Source organism: Cervus elaphus, chromosome 33, assembly GCF_910594005.1.
Source record: "Cervus elaphus chromosome 33, mCerEla1.1, whole genome shotgun sequence".
Taxonomy (NCBI): Eukaryota; Metazoa; Chordata; class Mammalia; order Artiodactyla; family Cervidae; genus Cervus; species Cervus elaphus.
In genome coordinates, this window is record NC_057847.1 from 37910618 (window position 1) to 37927893 (window position 17276).

The 17276-nt window shown below is 33.5% G+C and overlaps 1 protein-coding gene across 8 annotated transcripts in view; it reads right to left on the reverse strand.

The window, feature by feature from the left end:
* Nucleotides 1–625: 625 nt before the first annotated feature.
* The window catches only part of TANK (TRAF family member associated NFKB activator), a 94660-nt gene continuing 78009 nt past the window's right edge, over nt 626–17276 (reverse strand). For 6 of the 8 annotated variants that reach the window (XM_043894295.1, XM_043894294.1, XM_043894293.1 and 3 more), the window contains exons 5-8: nt 11782–11858; nt 11028–11143; nt 4896–5467; nt 626–1470 (exon numbers count right to left, since the gene is read on the reverse strand). In XM_043894295.1, coding sequence (XP_043750230.1) covers nt 1294–1470; nt 4896–5467; nt 11028–11143; nt 11782–11858 — 942 coding nt within the window. In that variant the 3' untranslated portion in view covers nt 626–1293. Of the gene's footprint in view, nt 1471–3507; nt 3673–4895; nt 5468–11027; nt 11144–11781; nt 11859–17276 lie in introns of all 8 variants that reach the window. The other 2 variants (XR_006339419.1, XR_006339420.1) reach the window with 1 other exon arrangement.

Sequence of the window (17276 nt, forward strand, 5' to 3'; positions counted from 1 at the left end):
GAGGAAGATGTCAGTGTGATGTGCTTGGCACCCGGGGAAGTCGAGCCACCACTCTCATTCTTCCACAAGCTAAGGCCCTTCACTGTGGCACAGGTGAAATATGAACAAACTGCTCCAACCCCTTATCAGAAACCCTCCCCACAGCTTTCTAAAACACTTGCTCCCAAGAAGGCTTAATTTTCTGTTTTGAGAGTTGCAAATCAGTGTTTACTTCATAAAAGAGAAGCCATTCCTCAAACATTTTAAAAAATTGAGAGTGGGGTGGGGGAGGGAAGAGAAACCTAAATGACAAGAATCATAGGGAAGTCTCATTTTAAACAAAATTCTGCAGTCTTCTGAATTTGGTATCCTCTCTCTTAAATATCCTCCACTGGCCATCAGGCTGCTAACAATGAATTAACAATTTCTCAACAAGAATGTGAACATTTCTAATATAAATTAATAAATATGGATAATCCTTACAAGGTTTTAGATTTGCTCCCATTAAAGACAAATGTGTTCCTTTAGAAAGTTTAGCTTGAAAAATAATTTTAAATTTCAAAGTGATCTATTAACTGTAATAAAATGTCACCAGATCTGGTATCACCCTTCTTTCAGATTATTGGAAAGAAACATGAATTATATGAATTTCCCCCAAATGTGATTTATTTTTTTATTCAGGAACAAAGAACACATTAACTATCACAACATAAGTAACTCTTAATATTTAACTAACTTCATCATGTAGCTATACATACAGAAATAATTAAACCTATGTCTATTATTTAAAAAAAACTAAAGTTTTTAAATAATCCCACCAGTGATTTTCATCACTGAGCAACAAATGTCTTAAGTTTGGCACTTACTCAGATATTTATCTTGTCTGCTATTCTCTATTATAGGTTTATTCAAAAAGAACACCCAATGCATAAATAATCTAAATTTTAAAATGAAAACAAATTAAAAAAACCCTATAAACATTTGACATCACCACATTCAATAGATCTAACTAGAAACCCAAGCAATAAGCTTAGACATTTGAAAAAACATAAATTATTGTTACACAATTGCATAATCCCATACATAATAAAGACTGTAAACATGAATACAATGAATTACAGCTTTGTACAAAACAATCTTTTAAAAGGCAATAAAAGACAGTTACGATATTAAGTTTAGAAAAAAATTCAAATAGCAGTGACTGGACTTTTCAGTAAATGATCTTGAGCTAAGTTTGCAATCAAGTATTAATATATAATATTACAAACCCAAAATCATCACGTAGAACTTGAGATGTCTGTTTTCAAATGCATCTTAAGTCTCCCCATTAAAGTGTGAATTAAGATGCCGGAGGAAATCCCCCCTGGATGTAATGGATGGTGGGAAAACTGCTTGACAGAATTCACATACTCGAGGTATACGCAGTTCAGAGCCTGTTCCACTTGGTACCGATAAGTCACTGTCTTGATTAGGAAAGGGCTTCCAAATGGGCTGCAGGAAACAAACAAAAACATCTTCTGTTATTTGTATTTAAAATCAACTTGCACTGAGTTTCAAATTCAAATTTTTTGAATGGGATATATACATATATATGAAATTCCCTAATATGAAAGCAAATTACCTTTCCATAGAATTAGCACGAGGACATGACTCAATTTTCTTTTTTATAAAGGGTATAGCTTAACTTAAAGAATCACTTAAAATACACATTCACACACTTTATCTTCACAAACTAAAAAATCTTTCAGCTTTAACATCAGCATGTTTTAATACCCATTATCACAGTGATAATAGTTCTGGAGCAACAGTCAATACCGAGACTTTAAAAAAATTAAAATTCTATCTTTTTTATTTTAATTGGAAACTTTCAGTTATAGGACCTTTATTAATACACAGCACACTAGACCTGATGTGTGTGAACATGCATTTTGATCAAGAGTAATTTAAATTTTACTACTATTTACCAGCAAATCCACAACGAATAAATCATAGAAATAAGTAATTTTTGAAAATAATTTTTTTAAGTATGAAATGAATTCTATTGATCAGTTCTTTTTTGAAACCTCAAATATTTAATCATTCAACAAAAACCAACACTGGATGCATTCTTTTGACTTCTTATTTTGCTTCTGTTATACAGTGTATACTTTGGCCTTCTTACCTTTTCTAAGTGGCTAAATAAAGTGAAGCCTGTCAATAGTTGCCCAATTAAAGAATTATGGAAAAGCATAATTCAACAGAACTACCTCTAGTATAATAAGCAGCACATACATATTCTTAATTGTATTTACTATTAAAAAAATATTTAGAAGGGTAAGAGAAAGCATTTAGTTCAAGAGTAGGTGCTCTGTAAATGTTTGCTGACTGGAATATCTTATTTTCCTGAAATGCTATAAGCCAAATTATTTCTAAAATTTGCTTTCTTATCTTAAAACATCTCAACTCTGGCACTCTGAGGAAAATCCCCTCAAAAAGTCAACTTAAAGAGACCCCTTTGTGCTCCTATTACTAATTTGCTTTTAAAATAACAACCTAATCCAACTCTTGACACAGTGTTAGTTTTCATTCCCTTAACCAATCTCTTTCATCCTGGCTAACCAATCATTACGTAAACAGTATATTACTAACTGAAGCATTTGGGTTTCACGTCATCACTGTCTTCTTATAAACATTTTACTGGACAGCTGTGTACAGTTGGTGTAAATATACAAAGTCTGTCTAAGCACCCAGATACATTCAAGTATCAATACAGAGGGCTTATAACACTGACTCAAATCCTTTTGTGAGAAGCAACAATTTTATAACAAAAAACAGTAATATTTAAAATACATATTTGAAATTTGGGGTGAAATCATTTCCTTTCTCCCATGATAAAAGAAAAGCAGTACTAACTGTGAGTATATAAGAGTTATCTAGACTTAAATTTTAGTGTTGGCGGTTTAAACAAAAATTAATAGGTACCATTCTAATGGGAAGTTGATATGGATATAAATAAAAGATTATTAAGTTAAAGATACTTTTAATTAAAATATATAAAATAGTTATAGGCTCAGGAGCAAACTAGCTTTTAAATTTGATAAGCCAATCTTCTACTGCCAATTAATTTTCAAAGTCCATACTTATCCTTCTCTGTTAGGACCTATTAGTTCAGATTTGATCTTTTCACAGAATTTGGTTGGGACCCCAATGACTGACTCAGCAAAAGTAGGAAGAAAAGAAAATCACATAAAGCAAAATAAACAGATATATTTTAGACTTTATTATGATAGCTGAATGTATAAAAAAGGTGTTAAGTAGTAATGATATAAAAGTAAAAATCTGAATTATGAAACCAAAATTTCACTTTCTTTTGTTATCAACAACTCAAGAATTTTGTATTCCTCATAGTCGCTTTACTAAAGCAAATAAAACAACAAAATGTTTTAAAAAACCCATTTTAAGAAATATCCTTTGAATCCTAAACTGTAACACAGCATTCAAAACAAACGAGTTTCTCTGCCTTTTCTGCCAAAATATCAATTATCTAACCTTATGCCCCATGTCTTGTGACAGCTCAACACCAATTCTCCTGCATTTTTTAAGCTGAATACTTTTCCATCAAGTTGTAATCACATACCAGCTGTTTCTCTTGCTGTAGCATAGAAAGCAAATGCACAATGCAGGGTGCCATCTACTGAAACATGACCGTACAGACTAGTAAAAGAACAAGCAGGAGATATAATGGGGAAGAAGTAACAGCATTAGAACTGACGCACTTCACAGCTCCACAGGAATTCTACTTGCAATAAATGAAATTGTTTAATTTGTTTCATTAAGTAGTAACTATAACTGTGAATATGATGTAAAATAAGGTACAATGTAGAACATAAGTGAGTCAATAATTAAAGCTTATTGTCAGAGCTGCCTCCTTTTCTCCACTGCTAAACTATACCACAGCTTGAGTACTGCCTTCTTTGTATGTGGATTTAAAAGTCTATAACCTATAAAAATACTGACAAAGCCAAAGAGTATTAATCAAGTTGGTGGTGTTTTTTGGTTTTCAATATCTCAAGGCAAAGGGAAATCAAACAAATGTCCTTAAGTTGTTTTAGACACTTGTATCAATCTGCAGTTTTTTCCAAGCTCCTGTTTATTTTAACAACTGTATATTTTTCAGTTGTCTTCAGGCATTAACCCTCATCCCCAATTTTTTTAAACCTAAAGAATCATTTTGTAATAGCACCTGAATAAAAGGGAGGGTAGGAAGGGACTGGGGTGGCGTAAGGGTGGGCTGAAAGTAGTCTGCAAGCTTTAGAAACACTAAAGAATTTGATAAAAATCATACATATGTAACGACTAAAAAATATATTAGGTTGTGTGTTCAGGGCCAGATTAGAAACCAAAACCAAACCCTCCAGATCCTAAGTACTGTATAAATGAGACTGCAACAAAAGTATTATTTGAAAGACAGTTCACTTATTTTCAGAAATAGAAATATACAGTGTGATTATTTACTTATTAAAAAATGATGCATTCTTATAAAGCTAAGTATGATATATACAACTTTTTGATAAAAAATGACATCTGCTTCACTGAATAAAATTTAATAAAAAATCTTATTATAACAATGATACTGAGTAAAAATCTGAGTAAGGGACTAGGTAAGATAATGACACATACTAGATATAGATAAGGTTTATATCTATTTTTAAATGTGCCATAAATTTTAAGGTACTTTGTAATAGACCTTTGCCATAATCATCTTTTAAATTTCAAGTCATTTATTTTAAGACCTGGATTTTGTTAGTTGAAAGCTTAACTTTGGCTAGTCAGTAGTTTAAAAAAGATGTCTGATAACCTGAAAGAGATGCGTATCTGTGCATGCATGGCAAAATGTGTGTTCACACATAATATATTTGTTAATGCAAAACAGTTACCTGCTGTGGTCCTCGGATAGCTTTTCCTGGGGAATCGAGTGAAGGAAAAGGTGCATCAGATGGGTCCTGAAGTGGGAATGTATTTACAAATAATGCATTATGGTCTCCAGGTGGCAAACACGGAGCTCTGTCCAGAGATGTCCTAATACAAGGATTTGAGGGTTTTGTTTTGTCAGTTGTTTTAAGGTTTTGTATAGCTGAAGCTATGGGGTCAATTCCCTGAATTTCAAATAAAGTTTCTTCTGTTTTGACAAAGTTTCCTGGATTGTCTCTGGGCTCCATACTAAATTGATCCTGGCACACAGTCTCAGCTGTGACAGAACCAAGGACATTGGGTCTTTCTGGAGTGCTATGTAAGAAAGTCGAGTCATTGTCCGTAGGTGGAAACTTGACATTGAATTTAGAAAGTGATTCAAAAGATGTGTCTTCCTCATCTTGGCCCAGTCCTCTTGGTGTGACAGATGTGATGCATGGTGCACCTCTATTTATATCATCTTTTGCCTGGGGCTTAAACAGCACTTCTTGTTTATCTGTTTTATCCGTACACTGTATAGGCATAGAGCACTGTGTCTCTGCAGGGAAAAAAACACAAAAGGAAAACAGTCGCATTTCAATCATTCTTAAAAATCTGAATGTTCAATTAGCTTTGGATAGATGAGTATTATTTTTTCTATTGGTTTTTATAGTAACTGAAGACAATTGGCTTTTTTTTTTTTTACATTTGTGACCATCTTACACAGAAATATTAACAGTCTCCAGTGGGTGAACTGGAATATAACTTATTAGTCACAGTTTAACTACTTTGTCTTTTCCTAGGTCTTGTGCTGTAAGCCTTGAGTCTTGTTCACAGTTATTTGCTCTACACTTAAAAACATTTGCTTATAGTATATACATTTCAACATTTTGTCAGTAATGGAAGCTGCAACTGTTAGCTTACTTAGACAAGTAAGTTATTAAAAGGGAAACTCCTTACCAATCACATATATGTACAGGTTAAGAATCTATATGAATTAGGTCATTTACTCCCCTATAATATGTCTGTGTGACAAATATTAATATATCACCAATCAGCTTAGCCACTGTCTACTCTATGTGAGGGAGTGGTGGTGGTGGGTGTTAGGGACAGAAAAGCTTGGAAGCAAAAGAAGGATGAAATTTTAGGATGCATGTTCAGAAAACTCTATGTGAATATAGGATTTTCTCATTTAGAAAAGGCCTCTCTAGATAACAGGTAATATCAGGTAGATACTAGAAACTCCGAAGCTCATTTATCTAGAAGATACTTTTCCAATAAATTCAGCTCCCAAGGACAGAGGCAAAAGCTAGAAAATAAGAAAACAGTGCTTTTGAGGAGTCAGGTTTAGAGCCACAAGGCCCACTGATGAATTTTGCTCTTATTCTCATTTTAGATTCATTCTAACAAGCTTGATGATGTCTGCCTAGTTCATAGCTGGTTAGAAGCAGCACACTGCAAGGTATGGACCTGAGTTGTTGAAAGCAGATGCAGCCATCAGTAAGAGCTGAAAGCACGAGACAGGAAAAACAAAAAAGCAGATATAAGAACTCAGAAAACACTACAGTTCAGTGTAGGGCCGACCAGAGCTACGTTTTTCAATGCAAAAAAATGATGATCAAAGCACTCTCCCTGTTGATGATATTGAGAGATTAGAAAAAGCTAAATTACGCCCCACAATGTTACTTAAGATGACAGTGAAATTGGAGGCTGGTAATATGCATATTTTCATTAAATGGACAAATGGTAAAAAAGAAATTTTTTAAGTGAAAGTGAAGTTGCTCAATTCTTTGTAACTTCATGGACTGTAGCCCACCAGGCTTCTCCATCCATGGAATTTTCCAGGAAAGAGTACTAGAGTGGGTTGCCATTTCCCTTGCCACTGGATCTTTCTGACCCAGGGATTGAACCCGGGTCTCCTGCATTGCAGACAGATGCTTTACCGTCTGAGCCACCAGGGAAGGCTGGTGATTTTTTTAAAAATCAGCACGCTAAAAAGGTAGTCATCAGTGAAGCTGTACATTAACCAATGATGCCAATTTAAGCAGACAGGGTATAGAGAGCACTGTGCAATACAGCGTTTGCCCAGATCAGTAAGCACTTAACAAATGTCGTTCTTTTCCTTTCCTTTTGGTGTTTACAGTCTCATGACACCTTTCTCTTCTTTGCCAAGCTACATTCCAACACAAGATGTTTACTGTTTGGACATGATTGTAGTACGATGCCAACAGCTTCTTTAGTTCATCCTGTTACATACCTCTGCCTCTCTTTAGTATGTACCATCTTCTCTTACTGGATTAACTACAGCAGCCTTTGAACTGCTTCCTTGCATCTAAATTTTTCTCATATCCACTCCACTATCTACACTGCTTTCCCCTACCCTGCCTTAGTTTTTCTAAAACACGTATTTGGTCAGGTTATTTTCTTAATAAACCCTTCTCATGGCTCTCCAAGGCCTTCAGCCCTAACATTCACATAAAACAATGCGTGACTGATCCTTGATCATGTCTCCATGCTGCAATCTTTCACCACACCTGCTCCATTCCTTACTCCAGCTTTAATGAACTTTGGTACAGTTGTCCCAAAGGTCATACTCTCTTGTCTGTGGGCCTTTGCGCATGTGGTGCAGACTATCTGAACTGCCCCTTTCTGATACTCTTTGCCAAACTCTTATATGCTCTTCATTTCTTGGCGTAGGCATTCACTTCTCTGGATGGCTGGCTCTGGCTTCCCAAGACTGGTTTAGTAATGACTTGTGGGTGCCCTGAGGACTAAACACTCTGCATTTTATTTGCAAATTACCTCTTTCTCCCATTAAGGTAGATTTATTGAGGTCCTTAACTATGTTTTGTTTCCCACTTTCCCCAGTACCCTGCTCAGAACTTGCACATAGTATGCCCTCAATAAATGCATTCTGAATTAATCTGTGTTCTCTTTCCCATGGAGCTTAGTATAATAATCTACATTTGCTAGATAATCTGTCTGTAACTAGGAGTGAAAGTGAAAGCGCAAGTCTCTCAGTCATGTCCGGCTCTTTGCGACCCCATGGACTACAGAGTCCATGGAATTCTCCATGCCAGAATACTGGAGTGGGTAGCCTTTCCCTTCTCCAGGGGATCTTCCCAACTCAGGGACTGAACCCAGGTCTCCCGTATTGCAGGCAGATTCTTTACCAGCTGAGCCACAAGGGAAGTGGTACAGTATTAAGATCAAGCACAACTGGTTGGCAGGATTTCTTTGTCCTCTGAGGTTCTTAAAGTCCATTAACTCTCAAGTAGTCATTTTTCCTGGTAGTAGACTTAAAAAATGGTAGGAAATTCTAGGAAATAGTACTTTCTTTGTAGATTACTTACTAATTGCAAATAATAAACCAGGAACCACCTCTTGAGATAACTAAATTTTGTTAACACCTTAGAAGGAGGAAACGCTTATCTAAATGTTCTTCAATAGGAGAACAGGGTGAAAGCGAAAGAATCTGCTGCTGCTGCTAATGACAACTATTAACATTAACAGAACTTCTATGTGCCACACGCTTATAACCATTGTATGTGTGTTAATTCAGGGGTTAATTCCAGGGCTACACAGCTAATAAATGAGTGGTAGATCTGGAACTGGAACTCAGGCAGCCTAACTCTAGAGCCTGTTCTGAATTATTATGACACATTGAACGTGCTGCTTTCTACATTATAGAAAAGAATCTCCAAAATGATAGAAATGTGCTTTAAATTTCTTTTCCAGAAGTAGATCTATCCCCTTTGTGAACAAAACATAGAACACCCAAACGAGTGTAAAAAAGCATATATTTTCTTTCAGTATAGCTAGTTGGCATACCTCTCAGCACATTAATCTTCTGAATTAATCTGTTCAAGCAACAAGAGTTACTATTAAAAAAAATTTTTTTTTGTTTAAACCTAAGATTTCTAAGGCTACCAGAAATCTAAGCTTAGAAAATTTAAAACTCAAGCTGTATGAAAGCACTTCCATTCTGACACTATACTAAGAAATATGATTAGGTGAGCTTATTGTCTTTCTACTTTGTTTACTTCAAGGACACTTATCTCTAAATTTTAGATTTCTAAATTTTAAGAACAGGCTGTCCATTTGGACTACTTCTCAGTTTAATTATCTGGTATATGACAAAAGAAAAAGATCTGATGGTTGTTTTAACTTATAGTCCTATATCTTCGTCTCCTGATCCCCACTGAAATATGACCCTGCTTCATGGACCAAATAGTTCTTCTTCCTGAAGCCATAACTGCTTAAGCATACTTCATCTTTATCCTTTCTCAAGGTTATTGTCATATGTGGATGAGAAGAAAAAATTAAAAGAAAATTTATAACTCTACTAACTCAGCAATTTATGAATTATATCTGTTTCTTAGAAGTAAAAATCAAATTTTAACAAAAAATAACACAGGGGACAATCATGTTAAATATACTTTTTCCAGCTATATTATGCAAATCACATTAATACAGTTACTTTGTATTTGTATTCAACGTAGTGTTCACCCTTAAAATAAACCTGAACAGGCAGGCGTCTTCCCCAACCCATCTCCAAACATTTCTTTTTCTTTTTTTCCCCTTTTATCTACTCCTTTCAGAAGCAGAATATGTGATATTGTGGTTTGTTTGGAGTCAGAAAACTTCATTGGAATTTGTAGCACAAAAGACCTAAAATGTTTCCAGAATAATGCTGTATTTATTATTTGTGACACAGTTAATATAAAACATAAGAATATTGTTATGAAGCAGTTTTAGTGGGAAAGGAACTGAAGTTAAACACTCCAGTTAAGTATTCCAGTTGACAGATACATACTCATATTTAGACCTGTACAACTTAAAAATGGTCAAAGTATTATGCCATTGATAATGGGTAGGTTCTCTGTGTAACAAGGAATATGTCACCATTACAATGTTTTGATAAGATGTTGATGTTCAAAGAGGCATGTTTATGAATTCTAGGTACTACATCTCTATAGCTAGTAGATTTTAAATAAAGATAATTCTTTTACTTCAGTAGTACTTAGTGTTTTCAGTCTGTAGAAAAGATCAATTTCTCATGAAAATGACAGAAATTAAAGTGTAGAAACTCAGAGCTCTTTCTGGGGAAGTACAGCAAAGGGACGAGAAGTAAACTATGTCTGTTTACAAAGATTGTTTTGCTTTTCCAACAGAACACTGTGTACCTTTTCTGAAAACAAAATGGTAGTAGTAAGCAAAAAGTGAATTTACACAATAAAATGATTTCTTAAATAGCCTAGTTATGAGTTTTAAGAAATGGGAAGTGATCTTTAAAGGGGTGTTTCAGATTGAAAACTGTAAATCACATCTCTTCAGAACTGTATACAGAATATCTCAAATCACAAGGGTAAAAGAGAATTTATCATTATAAATGATCAGTTTACCTTCCTTTTGTTTACAGAGATGCTTGGTAGCCAAATTCAATCCTTCCTTGGTATTTTGCTATTCATATTTAACCACTGAAGCAAATACCAGGAAGCCTGTCTGGGGTTTTAGGGAAGGGTAGAGCTTTTAAAAACCACACTACACATATCTGTAAAACAGATATTCCTTTTGAGTTGTATTTTATGCTAAATTTGCACTTGGTGCCTTCAACAGAACTGGACTCATGAAATGTGAAATGTTTATTTCTTCAATCAAATTAGAAGAATGTATCTATGATGTACAATTAACTTTCAGGCAGAAGTTAAAAAACAAATCTAATGTTATAATTTTATTTAGCTCATATATGATAGTGTAGCTTCTAGGTTGTTTACTAATATATCAATTAATTTTAATAAGACACCCAGTAGCAACTGAAGATTTTGAGAGATATATCCTATATTTATTTTTCTAAGGTAGGACTTCTTATTAAGAGGATTAGTAATTATGTCAATCAATTCAATCTGAATAGCGCCACACAAAATAGAGGGAAGAGGCCAATAATTATATAATGTAATAATTATAGAATTTAAACAGTACTTACCCATTTTAAGTGGTGAAAGGCACAAGTCACAATCCTCAGCACTTAATAAGCATTTAGAAACATTTTCACAATCAAAAAGAAATCAATTTCAACCAATTAGATTAACATTACTGTATATTAAATCAAACCTTACCAGCTGCAGTGGTTGGTACATTAAGTTTGCTTAAGTGGTCTTTTTGTGCTTTAGCTAGCACGCATATTCTATGAAATTCTTCTTTCAGATCCCGGAAAGTCTTCTCTATACAGCTTCTGAAAATAAATCAACATTTTAAAATGTAAAGACTATATCTTCAAATTTTAAAAATCATGATTGAATTTACAAGCACCTTTGAATGTACCACAAAATAATTACTGAAAGGTTCAAGTTTAAAAATGTCATTTTAAATTCCTAGACAATATTTCCTAAAACAACTTTAATATTTGGCAAGCCAGGCACAAAGTAAATGATAAAGTTCTAATACAGACATATTGCACAAACTAGCATGTCTCCTTATTCATATATTCCACTTATGCTGGCTGTCTCATTCTTGCATTAGAAACTACAATGTATTGACTTTTTGTCCTCTGTGGATATTTTAAACAGAAAAAACTTAATTTTTTATTTTTCACATTGAAAAGATTAAAGATCTATCCATATAAAATGATGTGGCCATAATACTTGTTCTACTGAAATAGGAGAACTTCAGAGAATTCAGTTTTTAGAACCATCTCTGATATTAACTGTATGACTTATTTAGGTCATTTTAACATGGAGAAGCCTTGAGTTCATCTCTTCTAGTTTTAAAAGGCTGCTGTTTCTTACAATTTCTAAAAACTTAAATATGTAAATAAAAATATATTTGAGTATTTATAATTTGTAGAGTGGGCCAAGAAGGACACAGAACTACCTTTCATGGAATAAAGGAATGCCAAGACTCCTTGGTGAAGTTTCTTTTCTTGGAGAGGAAACCTCTTGTCTTCTTACCTTCAAGATATAAAATGATTACCACTTTAAATTGCTTCCAAACTCAAATGAGAATGGATTAACAGAAAACAATGGAACATTTATCTTCCTCACTGAAAAGTAAGTTTAGTTAGTTTTACATATATATGTTTATATATATTAAAGTGAAAGTGTTAGCCCCTCAGTCATGTCCAACTCTTTGTGACCCCATGGACTGTGGCCCACCAGGCTCCTCTGTCCATGGGATTCTCCAGGCAAGAATACTGGAGTGATTCCCTTCTCCAGGGGGATCTTCCTGACCCAGTGACTGAACCCTGTCTTGCATTGCTGGCAGATTCTTTATCGTGTAAGGCATCAGGCAGGGAAGCCCCATATATATGTATATATTACAATAGATTTTTAAAAAATGAGAACATTCAGTGGAAAAAGGAAAATGAAAATAGAAAAATAAGATGAAGTCATGAAGTATTTCTGGTAACTTCAATACTATTTCCAGTATTGATAATTCAAGGAATTTCCTCAAACTCATATCTTGATGAAATTGCTACTCTGATCACCAAGCATCTGACATGACTAGAAACTTTAGGAAAAAAATCCATGTGAGTTTACTTCTTTTCCGTTATTGGCCTATACATCTAAATCAGTGTCTTTGTATTCTGCTATAGATTCTTTGATGAGAAATGCAGCTGTCTAAGAGGAATAAAGAAAACCAAGTTACAGCTCTTTAGCATTTAACAATCGTTTTTAAAGACAGGGCAATTATGAATTTAAGCTCCTTTAACACAAGTTCTTGCCACCACCCTGTGGCTTCCACTGGTATTACACTTATCACGACACAAGTCAACATTAAAGAACATGTAATAATTTACTGCATAGTTTAGATTTTTAAAAAATCTTCAATCACACCTAGAGAACTTTGTGTACCTTTTAAAATTACAAATTGATAAATTCAAATATTTGAAAAAACCTTAATATTATTCAATTATTTATACTTTGGCCAAACTGCATAGGATCTTATTTAAGTTCAAATTCAAACCAGTATTTTGTATTAAGTGACTTTTCAGATTTTATTCAATTAAGGTCATTGTAGCTATTACTAAAATGGATAATTTTACTTCATTGCTTACCACCTGAGTACATCTCCCTTATAACCTTACTTTCCAATAGGTTCTTTTAATTTCTTAAGAGTATTGTTCGTTCTTTAGGGAAAAATCTGATTCTAGTTTGCTCTTCTTAAAATTCATATCTGCTCCAATTTCTTCAGTTTATTGTTCTACTTTTCCAGCTTTTTCGAAATACTAGTGTTTGCTTAACATTTCTAAAATAGTGTTATTAGTTTATAGTAAGTAGTAAAATATAATCTTGGCAACACAAACATATGCGATTTTATATATTATGTTTTCAAACTGAGGTAAAACAAAGATCATTTGCTGATGCATACTTTTTGTCTGCAATATTTAGGCCATTTCTTCTTCTGGATTAAAACTGCTTTGTTGAGCTTTATGGCTTCCCAGTTGGCTCAGTGGGTAAAGAAGCCACCTGCAAAGCTAGAGATGCAAGAGAATGGATTTGCTCCCTGGGTCAGGAAATCCCCTGGAGAAGGGCACTGCAATCCCTCCAGTATTCTTGCCTGGAGAATCCCACGGTCGAAGGAGCCTAGTGGGATACTGTCCAAAGAGTCGGACATAACTGAAGTGACTAAGCATGCACGCATGCACACACTGAGCTTTATAAAGCAGTCATATAAAAGACATTTTCACATTCACAGTTTGTTTTTAAAAGTGGTAGACAAGGTTTTCCTTTGGTGTTATGTGCAATTAGAACACTCAGTAGATTTTAGTGTAGACTAGGCAAAAAGGCAACATTTTAAAGCTAACCAATCATGTCAGGACACTATAATAAAAACCTCTTAAAAGGTTATATTAAATCTATAGCAACAAAATAGAGAAGAGGTAATGTTAAGAGAACAGAAACATCTGACAATTTAAATAATAAAAAAGGTGATTAAACTAATAATCTCCTTTTAAAATTTAGTATCTGAGACTCTCAACATGGAAAAAAAAAAAAAAAAACTGTGTTAGGAGCCAGAAATAACCAAAGAGAAGTAACTCCTATAATTTTAGCCTGAAAATGAAGATAGTTAAAGAAAACAGTGATGACTTCTCCAGTTTTCAAAGTATACTGATTTAGACATAAAGTAGGAATGACTGCTTCTGAAACTAAAGAAGCCTGAAGACCAATGGGTGGGGGTGGGGTGGGGGAGGAGACAGAGGTGAAGAAAAAGGTAGGAAAAGAACGATGAATTTTTGTTTGGCTTGCCAAATAACTTGTGTCGACTTACTTCTGAATTTATCTGGAAAAGACTCCTGGGTTGTACTGGCAGGAGGTAAAGGAAGACAGACTTACTGAGGAATCTATGAAGCATCTAAATTAAGGACTTCAAGTTTCTTTGGAGTTAGGAACGGCTCTACTTACTATTATTTCTGTTACTATTGATATATTTCAAATGAAATTTTTATGTCCCACATCCCAAGAGAAAATTCAAGAGATCTTAATATGCTAGTTAAAAAAAAATAAAGGAAAGTACATTTTGAAGCAGGGTTTATCTAGAATGGGTAGAGAAAGTTAATGTTAGTTTCCATTGTAGCAATCAAACACAATTTTCTGAAAAAGATTATCTATTTTCTCATAGGATTTAAGATCAGTACAGTTAATAGCAACTCAGAAGCTCAGAATTTCTTTTAAGTGGTAAAATTATCTTACCTAATGAAGACTACTCAGTTTTGTAAGCATCTCAGAGAGTAAGCAAATATTAGAAGAGATAACTAATATTTTGCTATTTTCAAATATTATCCAGGTGGGTCCTGCACTGCAGGAAATTGAAGTTACTACAACTTCAGATAAGGAAGCAAGAAAACTCTGAACGTTATATTTTAGGAGATTTTTAACATGAAATCATTCAACAAATGAATTTATTTCGAGGTACTAAAACTTAAAATACTTAACATTATAAACTGTTCCAAGTACTAGTTTGGAAATGGCGAACTTGTGGAATGAATACTGAAATAAGAGTTTTACACGTCGTACTTTTCATTTACACTTCCAGTATGGCACTGGATAAGTCATTCAACTAAATCATTAAGATAAACCCATTTGAAACAGTTGGAAGACGTTGTGAAACGATTCCTTAAATTTCCTCTTATGTAAATTGGGAGAATTTGTTTTAGTGTAAATCAATTTAGGTTTCTCATAGATGAGTAGTATATATAAAAAATGTTCTGTTCAAGACCTAGTTAAATATGCAAAGATATTTAAGAAGGAGAAAAATGAAAAAGTGCTAATATTTCATTAGTCCAAAACCTTCTTATTCTTAATGCATATGATAACAGCAAATATTTTTGTGTTGGAATCCAAGATTTGTCACACATCAACATTTCAAAGAAAGAAATGTATATTTCCCCCAATGCCTGCCTTTTTAATATTTGGCACTAAAAGTATTTTGTTCTTTTTATAAATCAATGTAAAAAATACAGAAATGATTCACAATAGCAAACATATGAACTCAATCTATGTGTCAACTGATGATGGATGAGTAGTGAAAGAAAACGTGGTATATATGCAATAGAATATTGTGTGTGTATACACACACACATTTTACGGATGAAGACATCAGCTTTAAAAAAGAATAAAATTCTGTCATTTGAGACAATATGGATAAATCTAGAGGACATTATGTTATGTGAAATAAGATAAGACAGGCACAGAAAAACAAATATAGCACAATCTCGCTTATATGTGAAATCTAAAAAAGTCAAACTCATAGAAGCAGTGTAGAACGGTGGCTGCCAGGATTTGGGGGAAGGTGGGGGGAGATGTTGAGTACAAAGTTTAAGTCATGCAAGATGGATCAATTCTGGAGATCTAAAGCAGAGTATGACAACTACAGTTAATATTACTATATGTATATTTGAAATCTGCTGAGAGTATAAATCTTAAATGTTTTCACCACAATAAAAAAGAAAATTATATGAAGTGATAGATATGTTAATTAGCTTGACTGTGGTGATCGTCTCATAACGTATACATATATCAAAACATGTTACACATTGTAAATATATATAATTTTTATTTGTCAATTTATACCTCCAAAAAGCTAAAGGGAGAAGAAGAAATGCAAAAAACAATTTTAATCAGAATCATTAGTTGACTCTTAATAGTTTTTCTTTAAAATCATTAGTTTTTAAAAATTTTGAACAATTAAAGTCAGCAAAATTAAATTGAGTTATTTAAAACTCTTTAATACTTTTAGGGTATATTCTCTCATATGGAAGGAATTTTAACTTTACAAGGCTATTACTAAATAAAGGTGGTAAGTTTTCAATGATACGTATTTGAACTATAGCAATCACTAACACTTTATTCTAGGATTCATATCAAAGATTCTCTCTAAATTTAGCTGAGATCCTTTCATGCACGAGGAATATTTATTTTCCAGTATCTCAGGCCGCTGAGTGTAGGCTATATTTGATTTTACTTCTGAGATTATGCTTTTAAAACAAAAGAGAGGTATGTTTTTACTTGGAACCAATATCAACCAAGAAGTCAAGGTGAGATGGGATGGATCAGTAAAGGGAATGTAAACTGTGGAATAGTTATAAACACTAGCTTAATAAAATTTACTACAGAAAAAGAAAAATGAGCAATGGAAAAAGAAACTGCAAATAAGGATTCAGTTATCACTTAGATTTCTGAAACTAAGAATGAAATGTTAAAGGAGAAACTGAGGTTGCATTTGTTAGTTTAGATATACTGAGACAAAAATGGACTAAGAAAGCGAAGAGCTTAAAGTAGAAAATAGGAACAAAAAAGTTACAAGAGATTTGATAAGAATATAAAAGCATATTAAAAGAAAAGTTTGAAGACAAAATATAATTTTAAAAAATACACAGAAATTGTATTTATAAGAACTTATGACCATGTGAAATCTATGGTTCTCTCACTCTCAGCAGTATTACTGAAAATCTAGAAAAGCAAGAGGAGCACAAATTCTAGGAGCCTTATTGGTTCTGCATGATGCAGTATGCTAGGTAGATCCACTACCAATGCAGGAACAATTCCAGGGCAAGATGGGATCCATCCCAGAGTTCTGAAGGAATGGCAAGAAAATAAACAATATAAAAATAATATTAAATATCCCAATTATTTCCAAGTGCTTCACAGGGTTTTGGTTTAATGTTAATCCCCCCAAACTTCTATCAACTCAATGTTACAATAAAACACTAAAAAAAGTTATCTTGCTGAATTTTCTTAACAAATAATTGTATCTAATTGTGGGAATGCCTTTTTATGTGGAACAGAAAATAAATGATTAATCTTAAAAAGTAAGGTTTCCCATACTTCCCTCACCCCTTTGCCGAACACTGCATTTAAAACGAAATA